Source organism: Phocoena sinus, chromosome 9 (genome assembly GCF_008692025.1).
Source record: "Phocoena sinus isolate mPhoSin1 chromosome 9, mPhoSin1.pri, whole genome shotgun sequence".
In the NCBI taxonomy this organism is placed as follows: Eukaryota; Metazoa; Chordata; class Mammalia; order Artiodactyla; family Phocoenidae; genus Phocoena; species Phocoena sinus.
Genome location: NC_045771.1, coordinates 58,551,022 through 58,578,312, shown reverse-complemented (window position 1 = coordinate 58,578,312; position 27,291 = coordinate 58,551,022). Strand labels below are relative to the sequence as shown.

General features: G+C 36.9%; 1 protein-coding gene across 7 annotated transcripts in view; it reads left to right on the top strand.

Annotated features, from left to right (window-relative positions):
* Positions 1-26,038, top strand: part of SGCE (sarcoglycan epsilon) — a 68,096-nt gene extending 42,058 nt beyond the window's left edge. For 5 of the 7 annotated variants that reach the window (XM_032643514.1, XM_032643512.1, XM_032643511.1 and 2 more), the window contains 6 exons: positions 7,799-7,961; positions 10,574-10,785; positions 11,728-11,754; positions 12,482-12,670; positions 22,896-22,939; positions 25,751-26,038. In XM_032643514.1, the coding sequence (XP_032499405.1) occupies positions 7,799-7,961; positions 10,574-10,785; positions 11,728-11,754; positions 12,482-12,670; positions 22,896-22,939; positions 25,751-25,767 (652 nt within the window). In that variant the 3' untranslated portion in view covers positions 25,768-26,038. The remainder of the gene's footprint in view (positions 1-7,798; positions 7,962-10,573; positions 10,786-11,727; positions 11,755-12,481; positions 12,671-22,895; positions 22,940-25,750) is intronic. The other 2 variants (XM_032643510.1, XM_032643513.1) reach the window with 1 other exon arrangement.
* The last annotated feature ends 1,253 nt before the right edge of the window (positions 26,039-27,291 follow it).

Below are 27,291 nucleotides of genomic sequence, written 5' to 3'. Positions count from 1 at the left end.
TGAAGAAGAGAATGTAAGTCAAAGGCTGCCAAAGACCGCTGTGATGTGAGGTCATGGTCCTAGGCCAGTCTGTAGTGCTCTGCTGAATCTGTCCCCATGTTTGGTGATTTACAAGATAGTCTTTAATTCTTTTTTTTTAGCGGTACGCGAGCCTGTCACTGTCGTGGCCTCTCCCGTTGCGGAGCACAGGCTCCGGACGCGCAGGCTCAGCGGCCATGGCTCACGGGCCCAGCCGCTCCGCGACATGTGGGGTCTTCCCGGACTGGAGCACGAACCCATGTCCCCTGCATTGGCAGACGGACTCTCAACCACTGCACCACCAGGGAAACCCAGTCTTTAATTCTTAAACAACGTGCCTCCTGTGTTTTTGATACAACTATTCTTTCTTTTAGGGAATGATGGTGATATGAGATTGGAATTTTTTTAAAAAAGGCTTAATAAAGTAAAAATTGGAAGCCTATATTAGTCGATTTTTATAAGTATAAAAATAAATAAATTTTAAAAGTCAATGCAACTATATGTCTATAACTATATTTCTTTAATATCTGTTCTAAGTTCTAGGCATAGATTCACTTTTTTTCTTTCATAGTTTAGCAGTTATTAAGTATTTTTTATGGGGGAATAATGTATTAGTCTCTAGGGTACAGTGATTTTAAAGAATGCAGTCTATGCTCACATCTATTAGGGACCAGGCAAGTAATCAGATAATTAGAAAGCAGTGTTGTACCTATCACAGTTGAGGTATTCACAGAGACAGCTCCTCTCCCACTTCTGGTCCATGTCAAAGCGTTCATAGAGGAGATGAAACCTGATCTGAGTTTAAAATATGAGTACAAATTAGCCAGCTCAAAAAATGAGAAAGCGAGAGTCTAGGCAGAGGAACAGCTTGGGCAAAATCCATTAGGTAGGAGGAAGCCTGGTCAATTTGGAAACCTACTTTGTGTGGAAATGGGGGACAGGGATCCAGAAATGATAATGACCAAAGAGGCAAAGACCAGACCATGTAAGGCCTTGTACACCTGGAAGAATTGTTTGGGTTTTTATCTTGAAGCACTAGGGACGTTTGAAGAAAATGGTTTGTATTAAAATTTTCATTTTAGCAAGTAGGCCTGCTAAGCCCTACCACATGGCTGAAAGAATAGACCAAACCTAAATGCCTCCTTTCTGCAAGCAGGAAAATCCTCCCACAAAAAACTCCAGAAAGGTCTGAGCCTTGTGTGCCAGTTCCCTCTTTTGTTAAGATAATTCATCCCTTCTCCAGTAAAGATGAGTAACAAGCAGTAGAACTAGAGTCCAGAAGTGACCTTATTCTTTGTTTTATTTCTTATTCTGAATTAGATTCTTTATTTAGTTTTATTTCTTCTTTATTTTTCATCTTATTTTTTGATTGACTGATATGCACAGAACAAAGAAGTGGGGTGGAGCAGAGAGGCAGGAATCATGATGCATTTTCTTTCAAGAGCTCAAGAGTTCCCAGGCAACATGTAGCATATGCGGACACTTTCTTCTCTAAACTGTCCCTTGTCTCCTATATACATAAAATAAGGAATAAAATACATTCATTACTTGGACAATTAGGTAAAAAAATACAATCAGTGGATCTGTTTATCTGGCTGTTGCTGACAAAAACCAGAGTTTTGACTTAATTTTTTTTAATAAATTTATTTTATTTATTTTTATTTTTGGCTGTGTTGGGTCTTCTTTGCTATGCGCAGGCTTTCTCTAGTTGCGGCGAGCGGGGGCTCCTCTTCGTTGTGGTGCGTGGGCTTCTCATTGCTGTGGCTTCTCTTGGGAGCACGTGCTCTAGGCACGCAGGCTTCAGTAGTTGTGGCTTGCGGGCTCTGGAGCGCAGGCTCAGTAGTTGTGGCGCACGGGCTTAGTTGCTCCGTAGCATGTGGGATGGGATCTTCCCGGACCAGGGCTCAAACCCGTGTCCCCTGCATTGGCAGGCGGATACATAACCAGTGCGCCACCAGGGAAGCCCCTGACTTAAATTTTTTACCTGTAACGCGGTTCTCCACATTGTATGTGTGAAGGACTCAGTGAATGCTTTTTACCTCAAGGGAAATTGAGTTGTTCAAATTGGAAGAAAAAATCCTTCGTAAGGAACAAATTTTATTCAGAGTACCCAGTGCCTAAGATTGTGAGTCACCATGTTTTGTTAACATTGCTTGAGAGCCTTGAACTTGATAATATGCTCCCATCCCATCTGTTTACATATATTTGAAAGTTTGAAAACATATGGCTATGGTCATGAAGGTAAAAATCATCCTCCTTTCACTTCATAAAAATTTAAAATTTCTGCCTATCAAAAGGCTAGCCTATCAAAATAGCTGCAAATCAAAACAAGCTGCATGTCAAAGATCTGGGAAAACAGCAGATTAGGAAAGATGTATTTTAGCACGTATAGCATAGAATTATAATTGTTATACATGGCCTCGTACAAAATTATTTTTTTTAAAAAGCCAACATGTTGGGCTTCCCTGGTGGCGCAGTGGTTGAGAGTCTGCCTGCCGATGCAGGGGACACGGGTTCGTGCCCCGGTCCGGGAAGATCCCACATGCCGTGGAGTGGCTGGGCCCCTGAGCCATGGCCATTGAGCCTGCGCGTCCGGAGCCTGTGCTCCGCAACGGGAGAGGCCACAACAGTGAGAGGCCCGCGTACCACAAAAAAAAAAAAAAAAAAAAAGCCAACATGTTGAAACGTACTGGCTCTATAAAAGAAGCAATAAATACATGTTTTTTTGACTTACAAGGCAAATCCAATATCTGCTTCTCTTGAGTAGTGTGTTTGCATTTTATTTATTAACTTATTTATTTTTCCAGTGTTATTGTGATATAATTGACGGTATAACATTGGATAAGTTTAAGGTGTACAGCATCAAGATTTGATATAAGTATATATTGCAAAATGATCACCACAATAACTTTAGTTAACATCCATCACCTCACATAGATACAATTTTTTTTTCTTGTGATGAGAACTTTTAAGAACTACTCTCTTAGCAACTTTGAAATATACAGTTGCTTCTGTTTGTAAACTGATATCATTCATTCTGCAGATAGGCTCCCTGAGAACAGTGAGAGAGACTGGGTTCAAGGAGGACAATCAAGGGGCTGTCGGCTTCACTCCCTGTGGAAAGTGACAGTGACTAGAACTGGGGTGGTAGCAGTGGGATGGAACAAAGTGGACAGGTGTGTGTGAGAGTTCTTTCAGGGTAAATGTCAGAGACTGATGATAGATTGAATATGTAGGGAAAAGGACAGGCGTCAAAGATGATGGTGCTTGAGCATCTGGCCATGCCAATCACCAAGAGAGAAGATGATGGAAGGAGCAACAGGTGGAGGTGGGGTGGGGTGATGATGAGCTCAGTTCGGAACATATTAAGTTTGTGAAGCTTCTGGATCATCCAAGTAGAGAAGAAAGTAGTTTGGCAGTATGTGTCAACTGTCATAAAAATGTTTCCACTTCTGGGCATCTCTTTTAAGATAGTAACATTAAAGAATATGCACAGAGATAGTCTTTACAATATTATTTATAACATCAAAAAATGAGAAGCAACTTACGTGTCCAACTCTGAAATAATTACTGAATAAATCATGTACACTTAAAAATTATACTTCTATAAAAATATAATTACAAAGACTGTACAATATGGTAAATGCTTAGGACACATTAAGTGAAAAAGCAGGATACAAAATTATATTTTAGAGATTGATTGCAATTAGGCTAAAATATATGCACTTGAAAAGTATTCTGCAAGGTACATTGGAAAATGAAAATCGTGATCTTGGTAATAGAAGTTAATTGTTTTTATATCCCACGTTTTATGTAATGTTTTTATATTGCTTTTATAATTTGAGGAAAAAAATAAAACATTTCAAAGCACCCAAAACGTATGCTTATGCCTATTTATGTTATCTTGAAGTGAATTAATTTAAAATCTTACTAATTATAAATGCAAATCAATGTTATGTAAAAGCAAGAGAACTTCTAATGGTTTTTAAAATAGTTATTTTATTTCTGTATTTACAAATATATTTCACAGTTATCAAGGAAAAATATGGTCTTTGCTAAGCAGTTAATAAGAGGATAGAAATTGGCTTTATATGAAGTTTAAAAGTTAACAAATTGTTGTAAATGGAATATATTTCTTTTTTTTAAATTTTTATTGTAGTGTAGTTGATTTACAATGTTGTGTTAGTTTCTGCTGTACAGCAAAGTGAATCAGTTATACATAGACATATATCCACTCTTTTTTAGATTCGTTTCCCACATAGGTCATTACAGAGTATTGAGTAGATTTCCCTGCGCTATACAGTAGGCCCTTATTAGTTATCTATTTTTTATATACTAGTGTATATATGTCAATACCAATCTCCCAGTTTATCCCTTCCCCCCACCCCATCCCCTTTCCCCCTTGGTAACCATAAGCTTATATTCTACATCTGTGACTCTTTTTCTGTTTTGTAAGTAAATTCATTTGTACCATTTTTTTAGATTCCACATATAAATGATAGCATATGATATTTGTCTTTCTCTGCATGACTGACTTCACTCAGTATGACAATCTCTAGGTCCATCCATGTTGCTGCAAATAGCATTATTTTGTTCTTTTTTTTTTTTTTTTTTTTTTGTGGTATGCAGGCCTCTCACTGTTGTGGCCTCTCCCGTTGCGGAGCACAGGCTCCAGACGCGCAGGCTCAGCGGCCATGGCTCACGGGCCTAACCGCTCCGCGGCATGTGGAATCTTCCCGGACCAGGGCACGAATCCTTGTCCCCTGCATCGGCAGGCGGACTCTCAACCACTTGCGCCACCAGGGAAGCCCTATTTTGTTCTTTTTTATGGCTGAGTAATATTCCTGTAAATGGAATGTGTTTCTATTCACTAATCATCAAAATTCTTTACCAGTGGTTTTTTTTTTTTTTTTTTTGCAGTACGCAGGCCTATCACTGTTGTGGCCTCTGCCATTGCGGAGCACAGGCTCCGGATGCGCAGGCTCAGCGGCCATGGCTCACGGGCCTAGCCGCTCCGCGGCATGTGGGATCCTCCCGGACCAGGGCACGAACCTGTGTCCCCTGCATCAGCAGGCAGACTTTCAACTCTTGTGCCACCAGGGAAGCCCCACCAGTGGTTTCTTATATCTACTTTATCTGAACTTATAAATGTTTAACTTGATTTTAAATTTCAATCCATTATATACTATTTGTCTCCCAAAGACACCATAGTTTTTAAAAAGTCTTTCAAATTAAGTCCAAATATAAAATTCACATAAAGAGCAACCAAATGAATCTGTGTAATGGTACTCTGGGGCACAGTTGTCAATTAAGGGTGTGACTTCATACTTACATACGTTTGAATTTTTGTGCCATGCTTTTATTTCATTTTTTTAAAAAAAACAGCTTTTTTATTGAGATATACTTTACATACTATACAATTCACCTATTTAAAGTATATATAACTCAGTGGATTTAGTTTATTGACAAAGTTGTACAGTCATTACCACAGTCAATTTTAGAGCATTTTTATCCTCCCAACACTCCCTTCTCACACCCATTAACAGTCACCACCACCACAATCCCCAGCCCTAGGCAACCACAATTTATTTACTTGCTGTCTATAAATTTGCATATTCTGGACATTTCATATCAGTGGAGTCATACAATATGTGGTCTTTTGTGACCAACTTCTGTCACTTAGCATATTGTTTTCAAGGTTCATCCATGTTGTTTCATGTACAGTACTTCATTCCATTTTATGGCTGGGTAAAGTATGGATATTTTACTTTGTATCCATTCATTAGTTGATGAGCATTTGGATTGTTTCCACTTTTTGACTATTAAGAAGAATGTTGCTGTGAACATTTATGTACAAGCTTTTTGGTAGGCATATATTTAAGTTTCTCTTAGGGTATATACTTAGGAGTGGAATTGCTGAGATATATGGTAACTCTATATTTAACCTCTTGAACTGTGAGGCTGTCTTCCAAGCACTTGCACCGTTTTCCATTCCCACCAGCAGAGTAGGAGAGTTCCAGTTTCTCCCCATCCTCGCTAGCACTTCCTACTGTCTGTCTTTTTCATTGTAGCCATTCTAATGGGTGTGAAGTGGTATCGCATTGTGGTTTTGATTTCTATTTTGCTGATGGCTAATGATGTTGAGCATCTTTTCACGCACTTATTGGACATTTGTATATCTTCTTTGGAGAAATATCAGTTCAGATCCTTTGTCATTCTGAAATTGGATTATTTGTCTCTTTGTTATGGACTTGTTAGAGGCTTTCATATGTTATAGGTATAAGTCCCTTATTAGACATATGACTTGTAAAGATTTTCTTTTGTTCTGTGGGTTGCCTTTTCACTTTCTTGATGATGTCCTTTGAAGCACAAAGTTTTAAAATTTGATAGAATCCCATTTATCTATTTTTTCCTGTTATTGCTGGAACTTTTGGTGTCACATCTAAGAAACTGTTGCTTAATTCAAGGTCGTTAAAATTTGTGTCTGCTTTCTTCTCAGAGTTTAATAGTTTTAGCTCTCACATTTAAGTCTTTGATTTTTTTTGAGTAAATTTTTATATGGTGTGAGATGGGGGTCCACCTTCTTTTTTTTGCATGTGGATATCCAGTTGTTCTGGTACCATTTGTTATAAAGACTATTCTTTCCCCCATTGAATTGTCTTGGCACCTGTGACAAAATCAGTTTACTAAAGATTTTATTTTTGGACTCTGAATTCTATTCCACTGATCTACATGCCAAGCCTTAACGATAGTACCACCCTGTCTTCATTACTATTGCTTTATAGTAAGTTTTGAAGTTGGTAATTGTGAGTCTTCCAACTTTGTTTTTCTTTTTCAAGAATTTTGTGTGTGGGTGGGTCCCTTGAATTTCCATATGAGTTTTAAGATCAGTTTGTCAATTTCTGCAAAGAAGACAGCTGGAATTTTGATGGGTTTATTCCATTTTGTAAGTAGTTATAGCATTGTCAATAGGAAAAGAAATAATATTTATTTAGAGTAATTTCCTGGTTTTCCCTTTTCTTTCGGAAAAAACCTATGAAATTCCTACCCTCTTAAGCTGCTCCAAGATTATTTAAATGCTATTATCACTATCTTTGCTTTTATTGTGAAACTCTTACTGGCAAATTGAATAGAGTTCTTTTCCCCTAGTTGCCAAGATACACATCAAGAAAATACATTTTGTTTGCCTAATTTGTATTTACCAAACTATAGTTTTTCTTTTATATTAGCTTCTTAAAGATTGAAGGACCTTATAATGAGGAACCTAACAGTAGGGGTCTCTGCAGTAGGAAAGCTGATGGATAAAACTCTTAGGTAGAATGGAGAAGTCTGCCTACAGCTCCACACCTCCAGGATGTAATATCACAATCTTATTAAAAATGAAATCAGATGAAGATTTATTACTGATAATTACTTTAGTGATAATATTATTTTCTAAACAATTTAAGAATATTTTTGAATGTAGTCTACCAAATATTGTAATTGAAATATGATACATGATTATTTTGAATTAAATAGGGTGAAAAAATTTTTAGAAATTAACAGGGAATCAAGAGAGTGTCTCGTACACCAAAGCACCCAGTAAATATTGGTTGAATAAAGGAAAGAATGAAAAGAAGCCCCTACATGAATCACTGCTTTTAAAGCCCAGGCCCCTACCTTAGGGATGATTGTAGATAATCCCTCAATTCAAAAGGATAAATCCTGCTTTCAGGGTAGATTGTTTTTCAGTGTTTCCAATTTTCTTAAAGGATAACCTGAGTGTTTCACATTTTTGCAGCGTTTATGTCATGGTTGGTGCCGACGTTCCATTTTCTTCTTGTTTACGAGAAGTTGAAAATCCTCAGAATCAATTGAGATGCAGTCAAGAAATGGAGCCTGTAATAACGTGTGATAAAAAATTTCGTACTCAATTTTACATCGACTGGTGCAAAATTTCGTTGGTGAGTTTTTATTTTGTTTTTGCAAATGTAATTAGAAGTGATGTGGCTGGAGATAGCATTTGACTAAAACCTTAACTGCTTTTAGGAACAAATCCTGGGTTTACTTTGTTAACTGTCGTTGACTTCCCTTGACTTTAAGGATTTGGCAAGTCCGTTGAAAGTGCATCCATTTAAGAAATAGTACCTCCACTTTTGTACTCAGTCTACTCTTGATTAGTTGTGGGGGCCAGATTAGCTTGGCAGGTGGTCCAAGTGTTCCCCCTGGACATCCAGGTGGCTGCTAAAGTCAAGACAGATTTTGGAGTCAGTGTGACACGTGCAGGAAGCCTCAGATATGCTGCCACTGTCCCACTTGGGAAGGGGAGACCAGAATACAATCACAAATCTGAAATAAAGCAATATTGTGCTATGATTCAATGTCCTAGAAACGCAGATTGTAGGGAGAGACCAAGGAATAAAAGAAAAAGCAGAGGAAAGTTAGACTCTTACCCCCAGCCCCGTAAATATTAAGTATTTCTTTCTAAATCACTTTTTTATTAGCATGCTCAAAGACTTAGGAACATATGGGTAAGATTTCCTGTATGTGAAAGGTATATATGATATTTTATATATAATTTATATTAAATTTTTTGATCCTCCTTTCTGGAAGATAGGAAAGTTGTTTCACTTCTTTAGCGACCTTTAGATTTAACTTCTCTCAACTCTTGATGATTGGTGGTGAGTGAATTAGGTCTAAGTTTAAAGTTGACATTTGAACAAATATCAACACATAAACACAACTGTCACTTCATGTCTTAGAGGACCAGCGGCAGGCACTTTTCCCAGATCCAGGATGGGAGAACACACTGCTCACACTGGCACTTAGCACCTGTGGCCCTTGGCCCCAGGCTCCTCTTTCCATGTCGCTGTGTCTTAGGAAAATAATGCTCTTTCCCTGTCTTCTCAAATCAAGTAAAATCATTCAGATGCTGTGGTTTATGTGTATTATTTACAAAGCTCAATATTTCAGTCGTCAGGCTAACCGTACAAGGGTGCTAAAGACTGAGTGGCTGCAGTCATAACTTAAATAGATGCCTCTCACCAGAGCCAGTAGACAGCGGGCCCTGGCAACACCATTTTATTTGTGCTTGTGCCGTACAGTGTTCATGTTTAGGAAAATTATCTAATTTCTAAAGGTTTAAAAATGCCTTCTGCTTTGAAGATTTTAACTTCTGTGGTAAGACTTCATAAGAGAAAGGTTGGGAATTTTCGGTTTTTTCTTTTACTTGTATTTATTTATAGGTCACATCTTACCACAGAAGATTTCAGGAGGTTTAAATTAAAGGGTCAGACAATAAACATAATATATAAAATATAAAAGAACTGGAAAATCAGGACCTAAATTATGACCAAAACATAAGCCTAAGGTCAAGTTTGTCCCAGATTAAATGAGGAAATTCATCTGTTATTTGGTTCTCATTCTTAAAGGAGGCAGAGCATCAATTCCTTGGCAGAAGATAAAGTTTTTACTAGCACTGTATCATTAACAAAATTCTTCCAGTGGAGTTTTATGGGAGAGGATACTGAGAAATGCCACAGATAATTCTCCCCAACATTCTTTTTTTTTTTTTTTTTTTTTTTTTTTTTAAACATCTTTATTGGGGTATAATTGCTTTACAATGGTGTGTTAGTTTCTGCTTTACAACAAAGTGAATCAGCTATACATATACATATGTTCCCATATGTCTTCCCTCTTGCGTCTCCCTCCCTCCCACTCTCCCCATCCCACCCTTCCAGGCTGTCACAAAGCACCGAGCTAATATCCCTGTGCCTTGCGGCTGCTCCCCAACATTCTTTTAAGCCGCGAGCAAATGTATTAACAAGTTTCACATGGCTATTTTTGTAGTGCCCTTCAGTAAAAACCTTAGCATAATTAAATGCAACATAGTGAAAGCAGTTCAATTACTGTGGAGGTAAATTAATATAGTCCAACTGTTGTACATTTTTTGAACTTGGAATAGAATTTATTGAAACTGTAGCATTGGATGGGTTACCTGTTCCTTAAACTATCTTTCCTAAAAACTACTTCTGTCAGCTGGATGGCAGAAAGATCAAGGTTGTAGTCCCGTAGAAATTGTCTCTCTCTCTCTTTTTTTTTTCTCTTTTACTAACCTTAGAAACCATACTCACATACTGTGAGTATGAACTGGCTGTGAACTCAGCCAGTTCACAGTTTGTAACATCTGCACTAGAGATTTGTCACTAGGAAACAAGAAATATACAGAGTGGTGTGAAGGACTTCTGCTTTGGAGGAAGTAAACTGAAAAAGAACAACTGTACACACACACACCTACACATGCACACGTATTTGTTATATTTGTATACACTTATGTATGTATATATGTCGTGGGAAGGACCTAGAAAGTAGGCCAGTATGCACCCTTTAATTTATTACTTTTATGCATTACTTCTTCCTAGTTTCCATAAATAATTACAAGTTCAAGGTGATAAAGTAATTGGAAAAGATTGCTTTTTAGAAATTAGTCAAAGACTGTCTTGATATGTCTAGATCTTAAACTCTCATAATGTTTGCAACTATTAATTTGATGTGTAATTGTCTTCTTTTGTGTCAGGTTGATAAAACAAAGCAAGTGTCCACCTATCACGAAGTGATTCGTGGAGAAGGGATCTTACCTGATGGTGGAGAATACAAACCCCCTTCCGATTCTTTGAAAAGCAGAGACTATTACACGGATTTCCTAATTACACTGGCTGTGCCCTCGGCAGTAGCATTGGTCCTTTTTCTAATACTTGCTTATATCATGTGCTGCCGACGGGAAGGAGTGTGAGTACTTTAAAGCACTAATAAAAAATTATAGAGCTACTAAGATAACATATAAGATCCCATTAAAAGCCAAGTTTCATTTAGTGCGTAAAACACTTTATAAATGAATTGAAATTGTGTTCAAGTCAAACTACAGTACTTTATTCCTTTAAAATGAAGTAAAATAGTTTTGAGTCTAGTAAATTAAATTAGAGGTTATAATTACTTTATTCAAAAATTATTAAGGCTAGATGTAAATTCTTGCAGGCAAAACAGTCCCAAGAATAACTGAGGCTAGATATTTTGGTTATACAAGCCATCCTGTGTAAGCAGAGACTGCGGAATCTATTGACATGGTAATTGCACTTTAAATAAATAAATTGTCTCAGTCAGTTTGATCAGAAATGACGGTCAGAATTTTTCTTGAAATTGTTCTGCTATCAAACAGGGCGATGCCACCTAAATATTTAAAGGTATATATAGATATATAAAAACTTAGGAGTAAATTAATGAAAATAAGATGATAATTTGAGTAATGAGTCTTCACTTCATGAATAGTTAGTACTTTCTGGACATCTGTGTCAATTAAAATAATCTCCCGAGATTATCTGGAAGTCAGGGTAACAAAACAAAGGATAAAAAATTAATAAAGCAGCAAGTAACAAATTCTTCCATTTTTACATGTAGCCTGATTTCATTATGTCATGGAACTTATTTCCAAGAGCTTGATTCTTAATCTCCATTTTTTTTTTCATTTTTTCCTGTGCGTTTCTCACCAGTATTCCATCTCTGTATGTGTACTCATCCAAGTAACGTCATAAACCTGGTGGCAAATGCTGCCTGGTTGCGTTTAATAGTAACAGTGTCAGCATTTCCACCTCGTGCCAGATCCATGAGCATATAGTCTTAATGTTCCAAATATCAATGCTATTATTTAATTCATAAATTTTGTTTTGTTTCTAGGGAAAAGAGAAACATGCAAACACCAGAGTAAGTGTCTTCTTCCTGTTATTTTCTTTTTCATTTCTCAGTTGCTTCTCATGCTCCATACATGTGTGTCATGCCTTTTTTTTTTCCATTCATCATCTTTCATAGTTTATTTCATAAATGTGAAAGCTGCTTTCTAAATAGAGATATTAAGGAGGGGTGAGACTAAAAATAAAAAGTGTGTGAAAACTAAGATTATATAGATAAAAATTAAAACTAAAATATTTCAGATTCAGAATATTAACTTGCCATTTATATTATGTGATTTCCCAATCTGCATTTCTATAAACCAGAGAACAGATGAAAAGACCTTTCATACACGTTTTCCTGAATCTACAGTAATAACCTACCATAAAATGAAACTTCTGTGAGTATTTATAAATGCCCCATCAGAAGCAACAATATAAAAGCTATGGTAGTTTTATCTTAATCATAGAAATTAAATAGAATAGTAGTTTGCTACCTAGGGCTGTAATAGTAACACAGTGCTTTATAGCTTACTTTAATGAGAGATGCATTTATTTAAAAATTAGTTTCTAATTTTCAGTTTTGTTACGTTAAAAGTATATGAAATGTATCTTTTTCTGAAATAACTTGTAGAATGCCCAGAGTTAAATGATGTCTTCTTATTTTAAAAAGAAAAAATGATTTTGTAACTTTTTCAAACTGATGACCTGTGGGGCTAGTATGTGATTCTAAATATATGTGGTTTTATTTCTTTTTGACCTAGCATCCAACTGGTCCATCATAGTGCTATTCAGAAATCTACCAAAGAACTTCGTGACATGTCCAAGAATAGAGAGATAGCATGGCCCCTGTCAACACTTCCTGTGTTTCACCCTGTGACTGGGGAAATCATACCTCCTCTACACGCAGACAATTATGAGAGCACTAATATGCCATTGATGCAAACACAGCAGTAAGTATCCACTTGAAACCGTAATTATTATTATTTTTAAAATTTATTTATTTATTTATTTTTGGCTGCGTTGGGTCTTTGTTGCTGCGCGTGGCATTTTGCTAGTTGTGGCAAGCTGGGGCTACTCTTCATTATGGTGTGCGGGCTTATTGCAGTGGCTTCTCTTGTTGCGGAGCATGGGCTCTAGGCATGCGGGCTTCAGTAGTTGTGGCACGTGGGCTCAGTAGTTGTGGCTCGCGGACTCTAGAGCACAGGCTCAGTAGTGTGGTGCATGGGCTTAGTTGCTCCGCGGCATGTGGGATCTTCCCGGACCAGGGCTGGAACCCGTGTCCCCTGCATTGGCATGCGGATTCTTGACCACTGCACCACCAGGGAAGCCCCTGGAACCGTAATTATTAATGCATGAATATATCTACTTAATGTCTTTCAAGACTGGACGTCTTCATTGTTGTTGCATTTATTTGTTTATAACTGGAGGAGAAAATAGCAAAATACTGATAGTGTAGATCCCAACCCCATGGTGCTAACCCAAATAAATAGAATTACCTTCAGGAAATGCTTTTTTTCCTTCACTAATCCAAACAAGCTGACATTCCTCTTAATATTTAAGAAACTGGCACTGCTAATAAACTAACATATGCTTGCTCAAAGATGAGTTAATTGTGAAAAGAGAGGCATGTCCTAAAGCATAGCAAATGGATTACTTTTTAGAGCTATTAGAATTGTTTGGTTCTGTTAGCCTATTGTTTTTAATGTTATTACCACAGATCTATTTAATCTAAATTTTTTGCCTCAGGGTTTTCAGCGTTTTTTTGTTTGTTTTTTGTCATTTGCTTATATATCAAAATGAGTAGTTCCAATTTTGGCTCAAAACACAACTTATTAGTACAGACCTTCTCTGTAGTGCTGGAAGGACTATGGTTAGCCTGGGAAGAGGCCTTTGTAAGGGATAGGTGTGGAGGAGATTGGTTGAGGAGACTGGCCAGTTGCTCTTGAGAACCCATGTTATATGTCTAGAAGCTCGGTTTTGGTATAAGGGAATTGTAGGTAAAAGTGCCATTTATTTCTAAGAACATGGCTGTTCTTTTCTTTTTTAACCATATGTTAAAATGCGTTAAATTCAGTTTCCCCAAGGATGTCACGGTTTGCTTTTGAGATCCTCCTTTTCAGTTTACTTTTGTAAATACAATGGATACACAAAAAAATCTGGCCCTCTCACCCCAACACACACACACACACACACACACACACACACACACACACAGATAAACGTTAGGATATGATATAAAAGTAACCTCTTACTGATTAAAGATTTATTTGGGAACCATATTGGGTATATTTTTCCATTGCAAATGCTTATTTTGCAACCGTGTAAAGAGCATGTGGTAATTTGAAGATTAAACAGTAATTAATACGAGTATTATAGGCAGTCAGACTATAAGTTTGTCCAAAATAGTTTGGCAATCTAAAAATATTGTGAAAGCGTGCCCAGCTAGCTCAGTAGAGAATGAGACTCTTAAAAGTATTATGAATATTTTCCTGAAGTCCTCTAACAACACATACTTACTGTTGGACAGACCAAGGTATGTGTTTGTGTGCATGTATGTGTGTGTGTGTTTGTGTGTAATTGATTCAAGTTCCATTAGCAGTAGGGAAAATTGCATACATTTAAAATTTTGAGTTTTGGAAACAATATTCTATCAGGGATGTAGATATTAAAGTCTCACAAAATTGAGTTGTACTGAATGGAACTGATGGATTTCTATGTCCTCTGATGGTTAGAGGGTCATCATGAAACCTACTTTACCAGGATTATTAGATACTGATGAGAAAAATTAGGAAAATTTCAAGAATATTGTAATAGTTCACAATTTAGCAATCTCTCCTCTCTTTTTTTAGATGAAAATTATGAGCAGCCTTATCATTCATTTTCAAAATGAAAATAATTAAAGAATTCTTTAAGGCTTCCATTTCTTATGTTCTTTACCCAAGAATGCTAGTGAAATGTCGATATTTATTCTTCAAAGGTTGATATATATTTTCAAACATGAAGTGGTCAGATACATTTGAGAAACAGGGTATTTTGTTTTTTCTGTTTAAACTACAAGAGTTCTCAGAGCTTTTAGTGTGTTGATATGCTTTGTGAAAAGCACGGAAAGGATCGGAAGAGGTAGCTCTATTTAAAGAACACAGTTTGGGAAATCTTCTATTGACAAAATAACAATGCTATCAAATTTTAGAGGAGAGAAATATTCATTATAATGAATAGAGGAAATTGAATATGTTTTTAAGTCAGTAAAACTTTAAGGGAGGAAAAAAAGCCTGGGTCACTTTTTAGATAACGCTTTCTGACCATATTTGTTGGGAATAAGGATAACTCTTTAAACTTTATTTTGATTCTATGTTCCTAGGACTTCGCAATTTTGCTACTAATATACAAGCAAAAGAAAACTTCCTACCTAGTTTATAACTAAATGCATCTTCCTGGTCCTTCCATAACCCCATCAAGACTGTCCTTATGTTGATCAGATCTCTCTGTTTGCAAATGCAATAGGTTATTTTATTGAACTTACAACAATTTGACCATACATGTATATTTAAGTCCAGAAAACCTTTATATTATTCAGATTTCTGCTAATGGAAAAAGTCCGTTAACTAGCACTTCTATATAAATAGGGTACATAGATAATTGATGATGTTCACAATGATTATTCTGAGGCACTGCAAGATCATCAAGTGTGTCTGACTCATCAGAGGAAAATTAAATTACATTCAATATAGTTTCAGTGTTGAGTTTATATTATCTTTCTTTTATTCTTGGAAATGGATAATATGTGCACGGTCTCTATGGTAACTCCCTATAAGCCAGAATATGTGATTAACCTCATTTTCCAACCATGCCAGATAATAGAGAATTTATTGTTTCAGATTCATCACAACTGTCCGTTACGCAAATTCAGCTTTTACTCCTTCCCTGTTTTTGAAGGTTTATTTCAGCCCAAGTACACACATACATAAATATTTTGGTCATTTGGATCGAACTGAATTCTCAATGTTAAAATGAGATATTCGATGAGGTATCACAATACTTGATAACCAGGTATATCCTTGGATAATGCTGCCTGTTATTTATCAATTGACCCTCATGCATCTTCACATATTCATACAAACTGTACTGAATTTATCATTCATAAATAATGTGGCTAGCTACATTATTTTGTGTTTATTCTTCAGACTTGACAGCAGAAGTATTCAGGCATAATAGGGCTGAAGGTTTATGTTGGCTTCTAAGTAAGACTCAAGAACATTCAAAGCTTTCCTTAAGAGCTGCATAGAAACTTGTTTGGGTCTTTGAAACAAGTCAGTCCACGAGGTATAGCGAACCTCGTGACAGCGAGGTCTATAGAACTCGTAGCAGTTGTGTAACGGGAGGCTGCCACAGTTACTTATCAATTACGCAGTAATCTTTTCTTTTTGGTAGAATGCTTCATAGGACTCCAGACTGGCACCTTAAATTAGACAGTAAAAAAATGTTTAATCATTTGCAGATGATAAAATCGAGATATGGATAAGAGACCTAAATTAGGTCAAAACTGAGATTAGGTTATTTACCAATCTTGATATCAAGTCAGGGATAGATAATGTGGTCGTTGACCTCGAAGGATTTCTGATTCAGGTTATGGGCAAGGTGATTGAACACATAGTGGAAAGGGAAACTGGAGCAGGCCCAGGAGACGGGACACCTGCTAGAAAGGGGGGATTTCATTTTGTACAGTGTTCCTTCTACTTTTCAGATCAGAGAGACAATATAGACAGACTTTTAAAATTATCACATAATATAAAAATATAAGGCAAATTAATTTTGATCTTTGCTAACATATTTATTGTTTCATAAACTTTTTAAAAATATATTTATTTATTTTTAATTTTGGCTGTGTTGGGTCTTCGTTGCTGTGCGTGGGCTTTCTCTAGTTGCAGCAAGCGGGGGCTGCTCTTCGTTGTGGTGCACGGGCTTCTCATTGCAATGGCTTCTCGTTGTGGAGCATGGGCTCTAGGCGCGTGGGCTTCAGTAGTTGTGGAACATGGGCTCAGTAGTTGTGGCGCACGGGCTTAGTTGCTACGCGGCATGTAGGATCTTCCCGGACCAGGGCTCGAACCCGTGTCCCCTGCATTGGCAGGAGGATTCTTAACCACTGCACCACCAGGGAAGCCCTCATAAACTTTTTAATTTTTGGAATGATTTTCAAGCTACAGAAAAGTTACAAAGATAATACAGGATTCCCAGAGATTCCCCCACCCCATTTCTCCCATCGTTAACATCGTACAGTCCCTTAGTTTGTCACAACTAAGAAACCAACATTGGTGCTTTACTATCAACCAGACTTCAGATTTTTTTTTTTTTTCAGATTTCACTAGTTTTCCCCACAATGTGCTTCTTCTGCTCCAAGATTCTGTCTAGGACACAATAATTGGCATAACTCTTTAGTCTCTTCTGCTCTAGGCAGTTTCTTAGACCGTCCTTGCTTCCCATGACCTTGACAGTCTTGAGGAGCACTAGCCGTGTCTTCTGTAGAGTGTCCCCATCCCACAGTATAGTCAGGCTGCCTGCATCTGTACTTAATCTGTTATCTTTGTAGCTCAGTGAATATGTGTTACCATTAATAGGAAGAAGAATTTTTGCCTCTATAGGCAGTCCCCTGACTTAGTACAATTCATTGCTAGAAATCACATTCTAAAGTAATTCTTAAAAGTAAATTTGCTTTGCCCGAAGAATCATTGTTGTGATTAGAGGTTACGTTTTTGACCAAAGATGTAACATCAAAAATATAATACAGATTTGACTGATGTACTTCAAAGATAAGCTTTTGTAATGATTTAAATTAAGAAAGTCAAATTCCAAGGCATAGAATTTTATAGAACATTCTATAAAACATAGAACATTCCTAAAAGGAATGTTGAGAGATAGTAGTCTAGCCTGGTTATTCCCAAACCAAGTTGCATGTTACACTCCCCTGTGAGGCTTTTGCAGTACAGATCCCAGGGCCCTACTTCTGGGAGTTTGGAAGCTGGTGGACGTATGTATTATGGTGGAGCAGGAAAAAAACACTGGGAATCCCAGCTTTAAATACTTAAAGAACCTACGTTTTAGGATTCAGTATTTCTAGTATTTCTGTTGTGGAGGGAGTGGGGGGAAGTTTTAAAGGGGGAACGGTTTCTCCTAATTCCCCCTGAGGGGTCTGTGCTAAAAGAAAATGTGAAAGGGGACAGTCCAGAGTGTTGGGCTTTGTGCCTCTAGATTTTCACACTTCCTTAAACTGCCGAGGAGGATGGTGTGGAGAAGTGAGAGATTAGTGCTGATTATAAAATGATATCCGAATGGGACAGAGAAACGGTAAACCTTGAAAAGATAAAAACCACCTGTAAACTGTGCTCATTTTGCGATTTCATGTGAAGTATTGACTGGAGGATCCCAAATATTCAATTTCTAAAAAATAATTTATTCTTTAATTTGTAGTGTATTATGTGGTCTTTTAGGGGGTAGATCTGCCTCTTCATTATTGTTTTTTTAATCCCAACATCAGTATCAATTGATTTTCCCTGAGTGGGAGGCCTCGTCAATGAGGAATTTATATAAGGAATAATAGGGGAAAGTACCCACACATTTTCTAGGAAGATTTTAATTGGCTATACAAAAATTTTCCTTGTTCATTATACTAAACATAACACTTAATCCAGGGTGATTGGGTCTCCCTCAAGACAGGAAGTAGGTTGTGTTTAATCTTTTGCAAATTAACAAGTATAAAAGTAAAGTTAAGTCTTCTAATTATAGATATTTAGTAACTAATCATTTTAGCTTTTATCGAAAGTATTTTTCCATTTGTCTTCCCTTGGGTAATAGTGAGAACCAGCTTCATGGTAAAATTCCATAAATAAAAAATTAGGTTTCAATGAAAGTTAATATCAGTTGAAGAGACTGTTTCGGGGGATCAAGATAATGATTTCCTGTTGACAAGAAGTGTCGAGCAGCCAAGGATATTTCAGAGCCATTGGCTTTTTAAAAAAATTCAGCGAGTATATGCTAAAAGTGATAGATATAGTATCTCTCTGATGGATTTTGGTTCTAGAGATTTGGACTTCTTCAGTTTAAAGCTGTGGTAGGCTTGCTTTCAGCTTTATAAAAGTAGGGAAAAGAACCTAAAATAAATGAATTTCTCCTTTCTTCTTTATATTCCACGTATATTCTACATTGATTTTAATTAAAATTAGATCTTGAAATTTAAAATTGTGGTGATGTTTCCAATTTCTTTGTGTCCTTCCTTCCTTCTTTGAGCAAAATAATGGCCTGGTTCCTTAGTAAAAGTAGTCATAGGGTCCACATCAGCATTTTTGTAGAAAAAATTTTGTAGAAAATTCAAGGTTTAGGTAATGTCAATTTTGCTGATAATTGAGAAGTTCCAAAAAGATATTACTATTTCTTATTTTTAAATGAATACATACTAATTCAAAAGAAGTGTTTTGTGTTCCACATAACTAAACTAATGTCATTTGTTTTCAACTCTGGCATGGATTCTGTGGCTTTATACAAATCCCTCAGCCTTTCTTTGCTTTTGAGTCTTCAAGCAAGTAGGAACATAATGAGTTGATAATCATCAACCTTACTCATAGAATTACTCTACAGGATATCCAAGAATGTCAAATTACTTTAAAATGGTTGCACAAATAATAAATAATTGTTTACTCCCCCAAATCACTTATTTATTAATTTGCAAGTTATTACCTTTGCTTTCTTAAAGGATAGAGTTTGTGCAATAGCCAATTTACATAATTTTCTATTTAAATGCCTGTAGTTAATGGTAGTAAAAATAGAAAAAAATTAATGCTAATAATTTAGAGAATTACAGTTTTTGTAAATCTTTTTTCTACATAATTCAGTTTACACATAATAATCTTTCCACCAGTCCACTAATAGCTTAATTATTCTAAAGAGTTTGATGACTTTATAAAGGTCCTTTCTTTGAAGGATCATAGGACTTCTGTTTGAAGTCAACCCCGGCTTTTCCTGTCTAATTGCCATTAGCAGCCTGCTTTCACCAAAGATAGAAGCGTTTCCATTTTCTTACTGCATTCTCTGCTCAACTATAGCAAAGTCAGTCGTGGGCATTTTTCTAGTATGCTTGAAGCAGCACTCTTATGAGTTACCTCCCTTCAACCTTTAAATGGAATACATACTTCAAATATGCCCATCATAGGTATATTAACACTCACAGGCTTACTTGTAGCCACAAGTTTGGTCAACCGCAAAATCAGTCATGTGTGCGCACCTTGGAGACTCTGGGGATGTGGAATCTCCACATAGTTTTTTGTTGAGCACCTTGTTGCACACACTGTACTTGTATGTAACTCATCTGAGTTTCAGTTGAAGTTGTGAGGAGCACATGTACATTGTTCAAACTTAACAAACTTAATTGGGATGCTCACTGCAGATACTTTTAAATCCCTAAACCAGTGTAATACACACTGTTGCTCATACTTTCTCCTCCAGATTTCTTACTCATTTGTGTGGCACTTTCTGAACTAACCATTTCTCTTCAAACCTAACCAAGGCCATTGCTGTTTAGAAGGTTGTAGCAAAAGAGGAAAAAAAACCCCGAAGGCTAGAGAAGAAATGACAGGGTGTAGATTGACTTTGATCCGTGGTTTTAAAACTGTGTTCCATAGAAGGGTCAGGCGGGTTGGCCAGTGAGAGAGTGGGGTCCAGCTACTTCATTCACAGATTGATTTTGAATTTGGTTATCCTGATCTAGGGCTTTTGAAAGGCTTTCTTTTTCCTCTTTGGTATCTTTATTTTGTCAAAATGTATTGATTTAATCCATTAATAGGCCAGGTAGAGCTAGAGATGATAGGAAATGAGGACGTGTGTGTGTGTGTGTGTGTGTGTGTGTGTGTGCATGCGTGTGCACGCAAGGTGTGCTGTATTCATTTCTAATGTAGAATAGACCCAAAGTAGTTGTACCTGAGAAGTTAAAAGAAAACTCATATCCCCCTCCCAAATGTCCATGAAATTGCATTTTGACTTTGGTAGTAAAGATGTTTGTTTACCCGTCTTTAAATCTGTAACTTAATTTCCTTTCTGTGGTTTGTAAATTAATCTTTTTACTTTCGTGATCAAAAGCACTATAAATACATTGTGTGAAGTACTGAAAGAATAAACAAACCAAGGAAAATACTCTCGGAGACCACCCAAGGATAAATAGGGCTGATAGGGAATAGCAAAAAAAGAATGTAATTATTGAGATGAATTATTAAGTAACTTCCTCAAATTGAATTAGAACTGATTTTATTTCCTTAACCATATATTTTAAAAGGAACTGAAACTTTTAAAAAAAATCACTTGAAGTCATTACCATTCCTATGGATTAGTTTAAGTTTGAACAGTATTTAGTATGTACTGTTTTTGAGTTTAGATCACTGTATTTGGAGCATAATATTTGCCTGGCTGAAAGGATTCAGATCAACGCTTTTCAAACTTTGTTTCTTGGAGGTTTCTTACCAATGCCTTAGGGTCCAGCATGTGAGGCAAAGGAAACAAAGCAGGCGGGATTCCTGGCTCCCTTGTTTCAACCCGGGCAACCTCACATTTACCTCTTTTGTACATCAAGAGTTCTGCTTAGGATTTCAATTAAAAGGAATTCCATTGCTGAAGAGAAACAAAAAACCTTGAAAATCCCTGGCTTGGATCAAGCCCTACTCTGTTGCAAGGGGCTGACTCCTAGAATTTCTTCCACACAGAATCTAAATTGTACATTTTTGTAAACTAATTTTCATATCAAAATCTGAAAATGCATGGGTGAATATGAGTGTTGATAAACATGTATATTATGTGAATCTTTGTAAGTATCTTCATTTTTGCATGTATTCATCCAAACATAATTTATTGCATGCTTACTGCTAGGGATGCTAAACAAAATAGGAAGGTTCTTACTGTTAAGGCTCTTTGGGGCAGTTAAACATTATGTGAGGAGAAATACAATGACAGCTTGTGTATGGAAGCCCGCTCAGTGGTAACCTAGTTGGCAAAGGGGTGCTTAGAGAGTGAGGAGGCATAGAAGAGGTGGTACTTGAGATGTTACTTTTTAAATTAAAAATAATAAGTTAAATATTTTAATTAACGTTCCTGTGGGATATTTTTAAATTATAGGAGTAATATGAGTCCACTGTAACAAATTTTGGGTTGAGTTTGGAAGGATAAATGGGAGCTGGTTGGGGGCAACAGATGATAGTGGCCATGGTGGCGGTGATTCTGTTTCAGGAAGTTCAGGGAGGGCTCCACGTAGGAACCAGATACATTGATGGCCTTCCAGATCACACTAAGAAACTTGAAACTTAATTTGCAGTAGGTATAAGGAAATAATGAAATGTGTTCATTTGAATGACATAATCAGATTTGTGTCTCAGAAGATCATCTGACAGCAATGTGCACAGTGGATTATAAGGGAGCAAGAATGGGAATGAGGAAATAATTCAGATCAGTTGCCGAGATCCAAATGAGAAATGATGATGGCTTCAACCAAGGTAGCAGTAGAGATGGGGAAGACGCAAACAGATTCAAAGGAGATTGAGGAGAATCATGAAGGGTTCCCAAGGGATTCATTGTAGAAACTGAACGAGAGGGAAGAGTCAATGATGACTTCCATATTTTGACTGGTGCAGTTGGGTGGATAGCCAGTGTCATTCCCTGGGATTTGGATGGAGGAGCACAGGTTTGGCACAGTGAATGAAGACGGTAATATATGTTGTTCTGTGAGTGTGTATATGTGTTCTAGACCTGGATCTGAAAGTGTACAGGTTACAGACACAAGCCCTGGAGTCCTATGTTCTCATCTTTATCCACCACTTCCTGGCTACGTAGCCTTGGACTTCCAAGCCTATTTCCTCATCTGTAAATTGAGAAAAATAATACCTACCTCCTATGTTGTTGTGAGGTAGAGTATAACATGTAGTAGAAACTCCATGAATATTATCAAATATTGTTATTATTCATCTTCCTCAGACCTCAGTTTCCTCATCCATAAACTTATGAGAGGTGGGGGGCTGTGTTTGTGCTGGATTAGATGATTTCTGGGGTCTTTCCAGCTATATAAGTTTTTCATGCTAATGTGTCTGCTCTCTGTTAACATGTGTGTGGACAAATACAGTTTTACTAAAAGATGTTAATCATTTCTAGGAACTTGCCACATCAGACTCAGATTCCCCAACAGCAGACTACAGGTGAGTATGAAAAGTAATAAGTTCATGTTTATGAACGAAGCTAATAGATCAAAAGATAACTATACTACTAGATAATTTATGAAGCTTTAGCTTCACCAAGTGAGGCAAAACAGTTGTGTCATTCTTTAATCAGAGTTAGAACCTCTGAATAATAGCTTAGATCATTGCGTAGATTGGCATAAGAGTGATAAACACAGGGTAAATGATCTTACAGCAAAAGCATCCGTGGAGGTCCTGTCTAATTAAGGAAGACTGAATAAAATCCCCTTCCTTCAGTGAAGCTCCCTATTCTTCCCCTTGGTATGAAAAATTCTTAGCTTGGATGCTTCCAGGATTTGTCTCAGTAAGTGAGCAGCTTGAAACTGACTCTTACAAAAGGAAACCATTGTGACTAATCACTGAGGCTTCAGGGGGATAAATGAGAAATGGTTGGTCTGGTTTTAATGCCGTTTAAAAAGCTCTTATAACATGACCAGTGACAACAAGATGGCGGGCAATTCTCCCTGGACTATTCTGTTTCCCTAAGACTTGCTTTCTTTAAGTTTATTTCTTTCAAGTGTCCCTAAAAACTTTCCACAGCCAATTATTTCATTCATCTCTGTACCAAGTAGATAACTTATTCATGATTGTTTTCTAATTAGTGGTTGATTCCTAGTTCTAATTGCTGAGCAACCAGTAATGCCTTTGTAGCTCTTTTGGAAAAGCCAGAGAAGTTTTAAAAATGTAAGTTGGATGTGGAGTTCTGAGTATGAATAGTGGTATTGTGGTAGGGAAGCTATTAAGTAAGTCTCATAAAAACTTTAGGCACATATAGAAAATGATTGCTTGTTTTCATTCAAAAAATTATCTTCTCTATTACTGCTTTCGGGAATTTAAGGAGATTTTCGTTTGACAACTTTTCAAAGATTTGAGGCAAGTATAATGAAGTTGTTCATCAGATTTTAATTATGAAATAACGTTTATAAGAATTTCCCCCACAATTCTGATTGCTTGTTTTAATTAAATGCTAACATGTTTCAACAAGACTGTTCAGTATATTAATGCAGTGGTGCTACTGTGTGAGCATTCAGGAGATTAATAAAGGAACAAACGGCTGTAATTGTGTGTTGTCTAAAGAGCAAAGAAATAAATGAATCCCTACTACCACTAATTTCATGACTTTTTTAAAAAGACGTATAATTTTAAAAGAATATTTCTTCAATGGAAATGCTAGAACTTCTTCCTCATTAACCTCCTAGACTTCCGTCTCTCCTAAGATGTCATACCTCTGATTCTTAATTAGTTCAGACAAGGAGTGAAGGAAGACAATATCTAGAAAAATAGTGAATAGTTCTTTCGAATACTTAAAAAATCTAGATTTGACTTCTCCCCGCCTCCCATTGGGAGAAATAAGGAAACCTAAGTAGATGATGTTAGGGAGATTTACCTAATAGTTGTATAAATTTTTAGCAAGTAGACTTGTTAGCTTGCTACGTTTTAGTAATAGGCACCGTTTCCAAATACAAAGATAATTTATGCCTGAGCAAATGTTATAAGAGCCAAAGAATTTCCCTAGGGGGATTTTAGGTTGTTCAACATAATTTTCTAAGTTATTTTCCTAAGACAGGTTTTGGGGAACAAGCATTTTGCTTGAGTCAGGAAAGCTTTCATCTCCTTTTTAGTTAACACTTATAGCCTATTACCTTCTTGCTTTCTTATATTTTTCTGTAATTTTCTGTATTATTGCCTAAAGTACACCATATCTTCTTGGTTGTTTTCTTCTTGTTCTTGTTTTTGATGAGTCCCCAAAGTACCTAAGTGCTAAAGGGAGAGAGACCAGCCTGGCATCTTTTATAATTATGATATTAGATTTTTGTGTTTCTGCCTCTGATAAATGTAACACCAAATAGTCGTACCTCCTGAAGAGAAGAGCTAAATGGGCAAGTTACATTCCTTATTCCCATTCTGTTCATGTGAATGAAATAGTGAAGTTTGTTTCTCAATTTATAAGTTATTCCATTCTGTCTGCACGTGCATGGATTCAGTGCTATGTATGTATTTTCATGTGCACAACAGCTTTGCTGTCCCTCTATCCTGGTTATCCTGGGATCGCAAAGAGGCAACAACATTAGTGCAGGATTTTCATAATTTGTTTTTTCCAACTACCTCAAAGCACTATGCTGATGTCACAGTTTTCTTTATGAAGGTAATTTAAGCACAGGGTTTGTCCCATGGATATCAAGTCATTTTGTTTGCAGCTTGCTGTATGGAATTTGTCAAGGGAGGGTATATTTTGAAGTTTGTTTTCTTTAGTTAGTTGTTTTCTTTTAAAAGATCATCAGAAGTTTAAGAAATGAACTAGCTGCTGGGGTTGTAATCCTGGACTTAAGCACTAGCTGAGATAATAGAGCAGTTAAGAGCTGACAATAGCACTACCGTTTGGACCAGGCCCAAGCCATTAGTTTTGATGCCCCTTCAGGTTTTCTCATTTTCTCTGCCCTTCCAAACCACATGATATTTTCTAAAGAGCCACGATTAAAAGGTACAGTCATACGTCCTGCAGTCAAACTCATTCTTTTTGTTTATTGTGGGAGGAATTTTCAGGCCGTGCCTTTTGAGAAATACGGAACATTGTAGCTTTGACCCAAGAAGGAGATGACTAATCTAGAATTTCCTTTTTTTTGAAAACCAAATGCAGAGAAATAATGCAACATAATTATTTCAAATTATGTTAAGAAGATAGAACATTACGCCTTGCAGTAATTCGTTTTGCTCCAAATCTAAAAGTGTCCATGCTTAACTCATGCCCATATTCATTCTTACACATTGCAGGTAAATGGTATCCCTGAAGAAAGAAAACTAACCGAAGCAATGAATTTGTAATCAGACAATAGAGCACTTATATCTTATTTTTGCTCTCTTCCAATAATGCATGAGCTTTTCTGACATATGGTATGCATGTTGACAGTATCCAGTATATACCAAATAATACAATATAACATTCATTTTACTAATGTATTTTTTTTGGTACTTAAAGCATTTTTGACAATTTGTAAAACATTGATGACTTTATATTTGTTACAATAAAAAGTGACCTTTAAAATAAATATTATTAATGAAGCCTGAAGTCTGGCAAGATTTACTTCAGAAAGTGTTTGATTGCCTCCTCTGTAGTAGGAATCTTTCATTGCTAGGAACAGGTTCGCGTGTTGGTTCTTTCTTTAATGAGATTTTTATTAAGCACTTCCTATAATGTATAAAATGTCTAGGCTTCTGTGTTCCGAGTGAGCTACCCATTTACTTAATACTTTTATCCTTGTGGCCTGTAAAGCTTGTTGTTTTAGGGTAAACATGGCCCTTTGGATTGTGGATCTGATGATCCCCAGTTCATGAAGGGCAGCCCAGACTGCATACTTAACCTGACTCTATAATCAGATATTTGGTTTTAGAAGCATGCCAGGAGTTGTTACTCAAAAAGAGAATAGTTACGTGCTGATGGTGACATGAATTAGCTCCAAAACCCCAGGCTTCCCTGTGGTAAAACTACTTTCAAGGCTTAGCAGAGTTTCCTTATACCATGTTGGTATATACATGCTTCATGCATCTTGGACACTACTGGATCAATGTGGTCATCAGGCCAACTAGCAGGCCGCTTTTGTTGCAGACCAGAAAACCTTCTCTTAATCTGATCAGGGCAGATTTCTGCGTTACCTATTAATTGGTCAGAGGATACACAATTGCTATCTAGATCTGATTCCAGAATCCAAGAAGATTCCCTATTAGTGTTGTGAACAACTTGTCTTCCACTTAGGGGAAATAGTCTACCATGTCCTTGACATTGAAACTCCCCCTCCCAGCCACACCTTCCTGGGACTTAACAGAGGATGTGGGATCTTTGGTTTTTTAAAGATTTACCTCATATTCCTTTCCAAGACATCTAGGGTATTGCCACTCGCTATTCTCCTGGATTGATCAGCTTGAGGTTGTAAAAGTATTGGGTCAGGGCCATGTGCTAGGAGAAAGGAAATGTTGCCACAACTCCCGGCAACTAGACTGTGGCACAGGGTGGAGAGTTAACAAACTGTTGCTCCTGCCAGGTGAAATCAAACTACTCCTGGTAGTCCAGATGAGCAGGAACAAAGTAATACAGGATCCGCAAATCAGGAACTGCAGATCAGGAGTCAGGAACCGTATTCATCTGTTCTAGGAAAGAGACTACTGTGGGGATTGGAAAATGCAGTTGGAGTTAGCATCAGTTTTCACATTGACCACATGGAGGAATTGAATGGGGATAAGAATCATTGGCCAGCATCTCACAAATCTTTGATAATTGCCTTAATCTCTGCAATTCCCTATAAACCAGTGATTTTGCC